General features: G+C 53.6%; 1 protein-coding gene across 1 annotated transcript in view; it reads right to left on the reverse strand.

Moving 5' to 3' along the window:
• Positions 1–10913: 10913 nt before the first annotated feature.
• LOC308511124 (polyprenol dehydrogenase-like) overlaps positions 10914–12839 on the reverse strand; it is a 36734-nt gene continuing 34808 nt past the window's right edge. Inside the window, exons 6-7 of the mRNA XM_081081126.1 lie at positions 12492–12699; positions 10914–11381 (exon numbers count right to left, since the gene is read on the reverse strand). Coding sequence (XP_080937252.1) covers positions 11178–11381; positions 12492–12699 — 412 coding nt within the window. The 3' untranslated portion in view covers positions 10914–11177. The remainder of the gene's footprint in view (positions 11382–12491; positions 12700–12839) is intronic.

The raw sequence follows: 12839 nt of genomic DNA on the forward strand, positions 1-12839 counted from the left end.
GCACCAAGGGGGGGGGTTTGGGGGGGACCTGCTCTCACGCTGGTTTCGGGGAGGGGTTCAGGGTTTTATCTGTGTCACCCCCTTCTGGGGGGAGGCAGCCATGACCTTCAGGGCGCCTTGGGGAGCCAGGGCTGCTCACTGGAGTGTGTCTGCCTCCGGGAAATGTCAGACTTAGAGGTTCAGAGCCCTTCTCACGGGGTTGCTACCTGTCTCCGCTAGACGAACCCCCCCCCCTCCACACGCACCCCAAACCCCAGCCTGCAGAGAGATCCAGGTTTGCAGTCCAAAGGCTCAGGGACCCAGGCTCTGGTCCAAAGGTCACCCCTTCATTGGAGCAGACAGGCTGCCCCCCAGCGTGGAGGGAAGGGGCCTGGTTTTCCAAGACGTGTTGACTCCACGCTGCCAGGAAGAGTCTGGACTCCGGCCCTGGCCGGTGCGGCTCAGTGGATGGAGCGTCGGCCCGAGGGCTGAAGGGTCCTGGGTTCGATTCTGCACGCCCCCTACTGGGGATCGAGCCCACAACCCGGGCATGTGCGCTTGTCCGGGAATCGAACCCAGGACCTCCTGGTTCCTAGGTCGGCGCTCTAACCACTGACCCACACTGGCCAACCCCCACCCTACCCGCCTTTTTTTCCCCTCGATTTCCAGCCTCAGCCAAACCTCCTCTGATAAAAACCAAGCAAGGGGCCTGGTTAGGAGACGCACAGCACAAACAGTGCACGTGTCTCTATTTTATCTTATTTTAATTTAATTTAATTTTGTTTTTTTAATATATTTTTACTAGAGGCCCCGGTGCATGAATTCGTGCACGGGTGACGTCCTGCGGGCCTGCCCCGATCCGGGCTGGCTGGAGAGAGGCGCCCCGCCCCCTGGTCGAACTCCCGTTCGAGGGGACAATTTACATATTAGCCTTTTATTCTGTAGGATTAACTTCAGCGAGGAAGGGAGAGGGAGAGAGAGAAACATCGATGATGAGAGAGAATCAGGGATCGGCCGCCTCCTGCACGCCCCCTCCTGGGTACCGAGCCCGCAACCCGGGCCTGGGCCCTGGACCGGGATTCGAACTCGGGACCCTGCCGTCCGCAGGCCGACGCTCTACCCACTGAGCCACACCGGCCTGGCCAATTTTTATTTTTTTGTGACTTTCTGCATATTTGGATGAAAAAAAAAAAAACCAAAAAACGAGACATCTCAGAAATCAGTACACACACACACACAGAAAATGAGGCGTTTTCAGAAATAGACGCCGTCGCGCCCGTTCCCCAATTAAGCCCCAGCGAGGCGCCTTTGTGAGTCAGAGGCGAATCCGGAGGCGCAATGAGCTGGGCTTTGGCCAACACGGCGTCTGTGCAAATGGGGAAATCGCCTGTTTTGGGAGCTTTAATTTCCGCCGGATCCGCCCGGAGTGGGGGGGAGGCGACTCACGGAGGTTGGATGCCTTGGAGTCCACCCCATGTCCTGCCTCGTAGATTTGGGCCTCTCTCTCTCTCTCTTTTTTTTTAATTTAAATTCTTTATTGAGCCCTGGCTGGTGTGGCTCAGTGGGTAGAGCGTCGGCCTGCGGACTGAAGGGTCCTGGGTTCGAATCCCGGTCAAGGGCACATGCCTTGCTTTTGGGCTCAAATCCCCAGTAGGGGGCGTGCAGGAGGCAGCGGGTCCATGATTCTCTCTCCCTCTCCCTCTCCCTTCCCCTCTGAAATTAACAAAAATGTATATTTTTTAAAAATACAGCTCTCTTCCACTCTCTGTTAAACATCCACTCAAGCGATGTCTGGAAACCACCAGAAAGGAAGTTATAAAAAAAAATGAAATTGATCCTTGAGTGAGGATGATAAAAACAAATAAGAAATAATAAAATAAAATAAAAAAATGCAGCTTCTTCCAGATTTGGTGTGCATTCATCGCTAAGATAAATGAAAATGCATGTCAGCCCTGGCCGGTGTGGCTCAGTGGATAGAGCGTCGGCCTGCGTGCGGACTGAAAGGTCCCGGGTTCGATGCCAGGTTTCGGGCTCGATCCCCAGTAGGGGGGCGTGCAGGAGGCAGCTGATCCATGATTCTCATCATTGATGTTTCTCTCTCTCTCTCCCTATCCCTGTGTCTTTCTGAAATCAATAAAAACATGATTATTTTTTAAAAATATATATTTTATTGATTTTTTGTAGAGAGGAAGGGAGAGGGAGAGAGAGTCAGAGACATCGATGAGAGAGAAACATCGATCAGCCGCCTCCTGCACGCCCCCCACTGGGGATGTGCCCGCAACCCAGGTCCATGACCTTGACCGGGAATCGAACCCGGGACCCTTCAGTCCGCAGGCCGGCGCTCTATCCACTGAGCCACACCGGCCAGGATTACCTGGCAATTTTTGTTAAATTTCTTCATCATCGTCCGAGAACGCCGCCCCGTGCATCCCGCTGCCTGAGCTCGCGAGGACGCCCCGGGGAAGGTCAGAGGCCGGAGGGACGAGGGAGCCACAGGCCCTCATTTTGGGCCAAATAATCGTCCCCCGTCGGGTACAGATTGTTCCGGAGGAACCCATTGGACACTGATTTCTTTCGAACTCGGTGCAGCGTCCATGTTCATCTCTGTCGGGCGTATCGTCTCGGGCGTGTGGCTCAGGGGTTCAGCGTCGTCGACCCGGGAACCAGGAGGTCACGGTTCGATTCCCGGTCGGGGCACCTGCTGGGGTTACGGGTTCGATCCCCCATCGGGGCGTCGACGAGAGGCGCTGATCGATGTTTCTCGCATTATGTTTCTTTTTTCCTCTCTCTTCCTCAGTCTCTACAATCAATCCTATAGAATAAAAGCCTAGTATGCTAAGTGTCCAGCTGTCCGTTCAACCGATCAAAGCGTCATATGCTAATGATATAAGGCCGCTCAACTGCTCGCTATGACGTGCACTGGCCACCAGGGGGCAGACAGTCGACTGGTCGCTATGACGTGCACTGACCACCAGGGGGCCGACAGTCAACTGCTCGCTACGATGTGCACTGACCACCAGGGGGCAGACAGTCGACCAGTCACTATGACGTGCACTGGCCACCAGGGGGCCGATAGTCAACTGCTCGCTATGATGTGCACTGACCACCAGGGGGCAGACAGTCGACTGGTCGCTATGACGTGCACTGGCCACCAGGGGGCCGACAGTCAACTGCTCGCTATGACGTGCACTGACCACCAGGGGGCAGACAGTCAACTGCTCGCTATGATGTGCACTGACCACCAGGGGGCAGACAGTCGACCAGTCACTATGACGTGCACTGACCACCAGGGGGCAGAGAGTCGACTGGTTGACCAGTTGCTATGACGTGCACTGACCACCAGGGGGCAGACGGTCGACCAGGACCCTTTGGGGGATGTCGGAGAGCCGGTTCCGGCCCAATCCCGCAGGCCAGGCTGAGGGACCCCACTGGTGCACGAATTCGTGCACCGGGGCCTCTGGTAAAAATATATTATTGCGTGAGCATTAAAAAGAGAAAATTCAGGCCTAACTGGTGTGGCTCAGTGGATAGAGCGTCGGCCTGCGGACTGAAGGGTCCTAGGTTCGAATCTGGTCAAGGGCATGTACCCTGGTTGCAGGCACATCCCCAGTGGGGGGCGTGCAGGAGGCAGCTGATCGATGTTTCTCTCTCATCATCGATGTTTCTAACTCTCTATCCCTCTCACTTCCTCTCTGTAAAAAAATCAATAAAGTATATTTTTTAAAAAATTAAATATGTATATTGGTATTGATTTCAGAGAGGAAGGGAGAGAGAAAGAGAGACATTCATGAGGAGAGAGAATCATGGACCGGCTGCCTCCTGCACGCCCCCTGCTGCTTGGGGATGGAGCCTGCAACCCGGGCCTGTGCCCTTGCCCGGGAATCGAACCTGTGACCCCCTGGTTCCTAGGTTGACGCTCTAACCACTGAGCCACACCGGCCGGGCGATTTTTTTTTTTTTTGGATAATTTTTCGATCGAGGAGCCTGGGTTTTGCACGCAGACTCGCAGCCCCTCCACGCTCTGACCTGGATGGGTCCATTCCGGTCTGTCCTACAAAGGTCACTGGTTTTATCCCCTGGGGCTGCGGATCCAAAGGTAATCGGATGATGGAGACGGCTGAGCTGAGTTGGGCGTCGCTGGCACAGAGGGTTCAGCCTGTGCCCAGGGCCGGGGGTGGGGGTGCCGGGGGTGGATGGTCGGCTTGCAGGGCACCCAGAGCTCGGATCATGATGCATCCGGATGAGCTGATGGCAGGCAGCCAATCCCTGAGACAACAACGATTAATCATGATGTCCCCTGTCTTCATGGGCCAAGATGATGGCTTGGGGCCGGCCGGTGTGGCTCAGTGGGTAGAGCGCCGGCCTGCGGACTGGAGGGCCCCGGGTTCGATTCCCGGTCAAGGGCACAGGCCCGGGTTGCGGGCTCGATCCCCCAGTCGGGGGCGTGCAGGAGGCGGCCGATGCATGATTCTCTCTCATCCTGGATGTGTGTCTCTCTCTCTCTGCCTCTCCCTTCTTCTCCGAAATCAATAAAAAAAATACATATTAAAGCGAACACCACAGGCAATAGACATGGTGCATGTCGCCCAGAGGCCCATGTGTGACCAGGGTGCAGACATAGCTCCGAACCCTATCATTTCATTGCCTCCTCTGAACTGGATGGAACTCACAAATGCCTCCTTCCTGCAAGAAAGGGACGATGGTGGCAGCTACGACGACGGGTTTTCACAGCCAGGCGGGTGGGGTCTCACTTGCACTCCTCGGACCCGGGAGAGAGTGTGCGTGCATCATCCCTGCGACCCATCCCGGCTAATCACCAGCCCCAGGTGCCCAGGGTGTGGGCCCATCTCGGCTAATCACCAGCCCCAGGTGCCCAGGGTGTGGGCCCATCTCGGCTAATCACCAGCCCCAGGTGCCCAGAGTGTGGGTCCATCACGGCTAATCACCAGCCCCAGGTGCCCAGGGTGTGGGCCCATCTCGGCTAATCACCAGCTCCAGGTGCCCAGGGTGTGGGCCCATCTCGGCTAATCACCAGCCCCAGGTGCCCAGGGTGTGCGACCCATCTCGGCTAATCACCAGCCCCAGGTGCCCAGGGTGTGCGACCCATCTCGGCTAATCACCAGCCCCAGGTGCCCAGGGTGTGGACCCATCACGGCTAATCACCAGCCCCAGGTGCCCAGGGTGGGGGCCTGGGAGCGTCTCTCGCGAAATAGGCTATGATCTCCTGACCTGGCGCAGAAAACATCTCACATTTATTTATATTTTCAATTTCTTTCTTTTTCAAATGACATAATTCTTTTTTTTTCTTTTAATTTTTTTTTTTGGAATTTTTGTGAGTTTATTTTGAGCCAGAACATACGTCTTATTTTTGCGAGTCCTCACTGGAGGATATTTTTCCCATTGATTTATATTTTAATTAATAATGAATTAATTTTTAAATATAGTTTATTGATTTTTTTTTTTTTTACAGAGAGGAAGGGAGAGAGATAGAAACATCGATGAGAGAGAGACATCGATCGGCTGCCTCCTGCACATCCTCCTACTGGGGAGGTGCCCGCCACCCAGGTCCATGCCCTGACCGGGAATCGAACCCGGGACCCTTCAGTCCGCAGGCCGACGCTCTATCCACTGAGCCACACCAGCCAGGGCTCCGTTGATTTTTTTTAGAGAGAGAGACACACAGAGAGAGAAACGTCGATGTGAGAGAGACACACATCCATTGGTGGCCTCCTGCACGCGCCCCGACCAGGGCCGGGGGTTTAGCCTGCAACTGAGGTACGTACCCTTGACCAGAATGGAACCCGGGACCCCTTGGTCCAAGGGCGGATGTGCAATCCATTGAGCCGAAAAGTCGAGGGTGGAAATACCTAACTTGTGGATGGTTCCTTCATGGTGGTGCCAATCGTGACGGGAACCAAAATGATAAGAAAGAAGAAAAAAAGAAAGAAAGAAGCCCTGACCGGTGTGGCTCAGTGGGTAGAGAGTCGGCCTGCGGACTGAGGGGTCCCGGGTTCGATTCCGGTTAAGGGCATGGACCTTGGTTGTGGGCACATCCCCAGTGGGGGGCGTGCAGGAGGCAGCTGATCGATGTTTCTCTCTCATCGATGTTTCTAACTCTCTATCCCTCTCCCTTCCTCTCTGTAAAAAAATCAATAAAATATATTTTTTAAAAAGAAAGAAAGAAAGGGAGAAATCTCAACGCCAAAACCAGAGTGGCATGTTGATAGAGATCAAGATGGATATGTTTTTTAACAGGAATTTTCTGGGTCAATGATGGTGTGAAAGTGGTGCCCTTCCTTCAATCTTTCTCTTTCTCTCTTTTTTCTTAAATATTTTTATTGATGTCAGAGAGGAAGGGAGAGGGAGAGAGGGAGAAACATCCATGATGAGAGAGAATCACAGATAGGCTGCCTCCTGCACGCCCCCTACTGGGGATCGAGCCGGCAACCCGGGCCTGTGCCCTGACCGGGTATTGAACCAGTGAGCTCCTGGTTCGTAGGTCGACGCTCAACTACTGAGACACTGACTTTGTGATATTGGTCATTTTTGATGGTGCCTAAAATTGATGCTGATCTGTGCCTTAAACCATGTTTAACAAGATCAGAAAGAAAGGTGTTATCTGAGAACCCAAAGCACAAATGTGCCTGATCTTATTTTCTGAGTAAATAGGGCCTGTTAGCTTAGCAAAGCTCATCATCACTATCATTATCACCACCATCATCACCATAATCATCATCATAATATTCATCACTACCACCATCAATATCGCTATCATCAATATCAGCATCACCATCATCACCATAATATTCATCACTGTCATCAATATCATCATCACCATCATCACCATCACCATCAGTAGCAGCAACATTAGTACCATCAGCAGCATCATTATCACCATCATCGTCATCATTGTCTCCATCCTCATCATGATCACCATCACCATCTCTGTCATCACCAGGATGACCACCTGCAGCAGCCCTGATATCGTGTTCATCACCATCACCATCGTTACCATGATTACAATCACCTTCATCACTGTCATCATCAATCGCGTCATCACCATCATCATCGCCATCATCTTCATCACTATCATCATCAATATCACGCTCACTATCATCATCATCACCATTAGTACCATCAGCATCATCATTATCATCACCATCATCATCATGACCATCACCATCATCATCACCATCATCATCACCATCACCATCACCATCACCATCATCATCATCATCATCACCATCACCATCATCATCACCATCATCATCACCATCACCATCAACTCCATCATCACCATCACCTCCATCATCATCACCATCACCATCACCATCACCATCATCACCATCACCATCACCATCATCACCATCACCATCATCACCATCATCACCATCACCATCACCATCACCATCATCATCATCACCATCACCATCACCATCATCACCATCATCATCACCATCACCATCACCATCACCATCACCATCATCACCATCACCATCACCATCACCATCATCATCATCACCATCACCATCACCATCACCATCACCATCATCACCGTCACCATCACCATCACCATCATCATCATCACCATCACCATCACCATCATCACCATCACCATCACCATCACCATCACCATCATCACCATCACCATCACCATCACCATCATCATCATCACCATCACCATCATCATCACCATCATCATCACCATCACCATCAACTCCATCATCATCACCATCACCATCAACTCCATCATCATCACCATCACCTCCATCATCATCACCATCACCATCACCATCACCATCATCACCATCACCATCACCATCATCACCATCATCACCATCACCATCATCACCATCATCATCACCATCACCATCATCACCATCATCACCATCATCACCATCATCATCACCATCACCATCACCATCACCATCATCACCATCACCATCACCATCATCATCATCACCATCACCATCATCATCACCATCATCATCACCATCACCATCATCATCATCACCATCATCACCATCACCATCAACTCCATCATCATCACCATCACCTCCATCATCATCACCATCACCATCACCATCACCATCATCATCATCACCATCATCACCATCACCATCATCACCATCATCACCACCATCACCATCACCATCATCACCATTATCATCACCATCACCTTCATCACCATAATAACCACCATCACCACCACCATCGTCACCATCACCACCATCTCCATCATCTCCTTTGTTCCCATCACCTTCATAATCACGATCAATTATTATCACCATCTTCACGATCAGCCCCATCATCATCATCACCATCCCGGAGAATCCGAATCCCACGTGGTGAGTGAGCACAGCTGACTCCCACTGTGTGTCTGAGAGAACAGCCTGACCTAGAGGGACCTTTTCCGTCTCTTTCCCTCTCTTCTTTATCCCCGAAAGACACTGATCTAATGCTTTTTTGGGGGGGGGGCTATAGGGGGGGGTTGCCAGTATTCTTGGTGACCCAGAAACAACGAAAGGTGATGATCGAACCTTCTCCTGGGACCGCCTCTAACGGGTCTGGCTTGAGCCTCCTGAAAAAATATATTCTTTGTTGAGCTGTCACTCCCTGGCTCCTTGGGAATAAATCGATGAAACTTGAACGGAACGTGGTTTAATTTTCTCTCCGTTTAATTTCCCTTCCGCAAGCCAGGGTGTCTCTCCCTGGAGGCACCTCTTGTCCTGAACCGGCTTGAGCTTAGAAATGCGCATTTCTGTCAGGTTGCCCTTCTGGGGACAAAAAGAAAAAAAAGAAAAAAATTATAATAAAAAATGACAGAAGTAAGGGCTGAGCCATCTGGAATCACAAACACGCCCTTGGCCCCACGGACTCATTTGGAAATAATGGCTGTGGCCAGGTGGTGTGCATCTGTGAGACTGAACTCAGGAATGTCAGAGAAGGCCCCCCCCAAATCCCCCCGCCGTCCCCCCAAAAAACTGTGCTGGAGACATACACTAGGAAAAAAAAGGTGGAAGAAAAAATGGAAAACAATTCTGTTTAGCCCGGCCAGTGTGGCTCAGTGGTTGAGCGTCGACCTAGGAACCAGGAGGTCCCGGGTTCGATTCCCGGTCAAGGGCACATGCCCGGGTTGCGGGCTCCATCCCCAGTAGGGGGCGTGCAGGAGGCGGCCGGTCCATGATTCTCTCTCCTCATGGATGTTTCTATCACTGTCTCCTTCTCTGAAATCAGTAAAAATATATTATATATAAAAAAAATAGTGTCACATATACTCATCTTTGCCTGGACGGTGTGGCTCAGTGGTTGAGCATCGATCTGTGAACCAGGAGGTCACGGTTCGATTCCCGGTCAGGACACCTGCCAGTAGGGGGCGAGCAGGAGGCAGCCGACCCATGATTCTCTCTCCTCAAGGATGTCGCTATGACGTGCACTGACCACCAGGGGCCGACAGTCGGCCGGTCGATCAGTCGCTATGACGTGCACTGACCACCAGGGGGCAGACAGTCGACCGGTCGACCAGTCGCTATAACGTGCACTGACCACCAGGGGGCAGACAGTCGATGGGTCGACCAGTCGCTATGACGTGCACTGACCACCAGGGGCAGACAGTCGACCAGTCGCTATGACGTGCACTGACCACCAGGGGCAGACAGTCGACCAGTCGACCAGTCGCTATGACATGCACTGACCACCACGGGGCAGACAGTCGGCTGGTCGGCCAGTCGCTATGATGTGCACTGACCACCAGGGGGCAGACAGTCGACCAGTCGCTATGACGTGCACTGACCACCAGGGGCAGACAGTCGACGGATCGACCAGTTGCTGTGACGTGCACTGACCACCAGGGGGCAGACTGTCGTATGGTCCATCGGTCGCTATGACGTGCACTGACCACCAGGGGACGGACAGTTGACCCGTCGCTATGACGTGCACTGACCACCAGGGGGCAGACAGTCTACAGGTCGACCAGTCGCTATGACGTGCACTGACCACCAGGGGCAGACAGTCGGCCGGTCGACCAGTCGCTATGACGTGCACTGACCACCAGGGGGCAGACAGTCGGCTGGTCGACCAGTCACTATGACGTGCACTGACCACCAGGGGCAGACAGTCGGCCGGTCGACCAGTCGCTGTGACGTGCACTGACCACCAGGGGGCAGACTGTCGTATGGTCCATCGGTCGCTATGACGTGCACTGACCACCAGGGGACGGACAGTTGACCCGTCGCTATGACGTGCACTGACCACCAGGGGCAGACAGTCGACCGGTCGACCAGTCGCTATGATGTGCACTGACCACCAGGGGCAGACAGTCGGCCGGTCGACCAGTCGCTATGACGTGCACTGACCACCAGGGGGCAGACAGTCGACCGGTCGACCAGTCGCTATGACGTGCACTGACCACCAGGGGGCAGACAGTCGACCGGTCGTCCAGTCGCTATGACGTGCACTGACCACCAGGGGACGGACAGTCGACCCGTCGCTATGACGTGCACTGACCACCAGGGGGCAGACAGTCTACAGGTCGACCAGTCGCTATGACGTGCACTGACCACCAGGGGCAGACAGTCGGCCGGTCGACCAGTCGCTATGACATGCACTGACCACCAGGGGGCAGACAGTCGGCTGCTCGACCAGTCACTATGACGTGCACTGACCACCAGGGGGCAGACAGTCTACAGGTCGACCAGTCGCTATGACGTGCACTGACCACCAGGGGCAGACAGTCGGCCGGTCGACCAGTCGCTATGACGCGCACTGACCACCAGGGGGCAGACAGTCGGCCGGTTGACCAGTCGCTATGACTTGCACTGACCACCAGGGGGCAGACAGTCGACCGGTCGACCAGTTGCTATGACGTGCACTGACCACCAGGGGGCAGACTGTCGACCGGTCGCTATGACGTGCACTGACCACCAGGCTCTCATACATTCGGGGAAAAGGGTTTAATCATTCAGGGCACCTGTCACCATTTGGCACTTTGTCACCCTAAGATTTAAGGCAGAATCCCTCAGTCTCAGGGGGTGACACCCAGAGTGTCTTTGGCTGCGAGTCTTCCCGGAAAGACACCCCCACGTCTCATAAGCTATTGGGGAACGGCTCCCCGAGATCAGGCGGGTGTCAAACACGCAGACCCCAGATCCCTCACAGCCCTGTCCCCCTCAAAAAAAGTCCGTCGATGGGGGGAGCAGCTATTCGGAGAAGGGGTCCCGTGTCCGGTCTCGGACGCCCGTCATCTGGCAACTCCTGGCCCAGAGTTCTTGCTGCAGGTGTGGGTCGTAGGTGACGGCCAGGGACCTGGTGTCTTTCTCGTTGTACAGGTAGCGCCCGCCCACCCCCTCCAGGTCGGGGGTGACGGCTGCGTAGATGGAGGTCCAGGCTCCTTCGTCGGGGGTCTGTGGGGAGGAGGGAGAGGGGGTGCAGGCCATCAGCGCTCAGAAATTGGGGTCCTCAGCTCACGTTCCTGCTGGTGGGTAAGAATTAGCGTCGTCCTGGGTCCACCAACCCACCTGGGAGGCTGGGGGTGGGGTCCACCTCGCCGACCCCCACATCGAGGGCGAGTGTGTATTCATTTATTTTTATTTTTATTTTTTTAAATATTTTTAATTGATTTCAGAGAGGAAGGGAGAAGGAGGGAGAGAGAGAGAAACATCCATGACGAGAGAGAATCATGGACCGGCCGCCTCCTGCACGCCCCCTACTGGGCATCGAACCCGCAACCCGGGCCTGTGCCCTTGAGCGGGAATCGAACCTGTGACCTCCTGGTTCCTAGGTCGATGCTCAACCACTGAGCCACACTGGCCAGGCCATTTGCTCATTTTGATAAGCAGATGCGTATAAAAATTCATGATGTTGCCCTGACCGGTGTGGCTCAGTGGATAGAGCGTCGGCCTGCGGACTCAAGGGTCCCAGGTTCGAATCCGGACAAGGGCATGTACCTGGGTTGCGGGCACATCCCCAGTGGGGGGTATGCAGGAGGCAGCTGATCGATGTTTCTCTCTCATCGATGTTTCTAACTCTCTATCCCTCTCCCTTCCTCTTGGTAAAAAATCAATAAATATATATATATATTTTTTAAAAAGTGTATTTAAAAAGAAAGCATTAAGTTTACAAAATTAAACAGGGGGCTGGGGTAGAGTTTGGGAAATGCTTTTTGAGGAGGAATTATTCTGCAGAATTGACAGATGGTAGAAATGAGGGGCCTAGTAGACACAGGAAATGAGATCGGAGGTGAGCCCAGCCGGTGTGGCTCAGGGTTTGAGCGTCCACCTAGGAACCAGGAGGTTCTGGGTTCGATTGCCGGTCAAGGGCACCTGCCCGGGCTGCGGGCTCCATCCCCAACCAGTTGGGGGCGTGCAGGAGGCGGCCAATGCATGATTCTCTCTCCTCATGGATGTTTCTCTCTCTTTTCCTCTCGATTAAATAATAATAATAATAATAATAATAATAATATTAATAATAATAGCAATAATAATAATAATAATAAAGATTCGTCGGAGGTTTACCTTGAAAAACAACCAGCCGAACAGCTTCTTGACCAGACGGGTGCCCCAGAAGACGTGCTTGTAGAGGTCCGTGTCGACCACGCCGGGGTCGGCCACGTTGGCGGTCACGTGGCTGCCCTGGGCGGCCAGCAGCCCCTGGAGGTGGTAGGTGAAGAGGACCAGAGCCAGCTTGCTCTGCGCGTAGGCGCCGTGCGGAGAGTAGCCGCCCCTACGAGAAGGCATGGGGGAGGAGTCGCCCTGGGGCCGGATCCCGGCCAAGTCCGAGTTCTAACCTCCGTCCTACCCGTGCTAAGGACGCTCCACTGCTCGCTCTGACGTGCGCTGACCACCAGGGGGCAGACAGTCGGC

Source organism: Myotis nattereri (assembly GCF_964212035.1).
Source record: "Myotis nattereri genome assembly, chromosome: X".
Taxonomy (NCBI): Eukaryota; Metazoa; Chordata; class Mammalia; order Chiroptera; family Vespertilionidae; genus Myotis; species Myotis nattereri.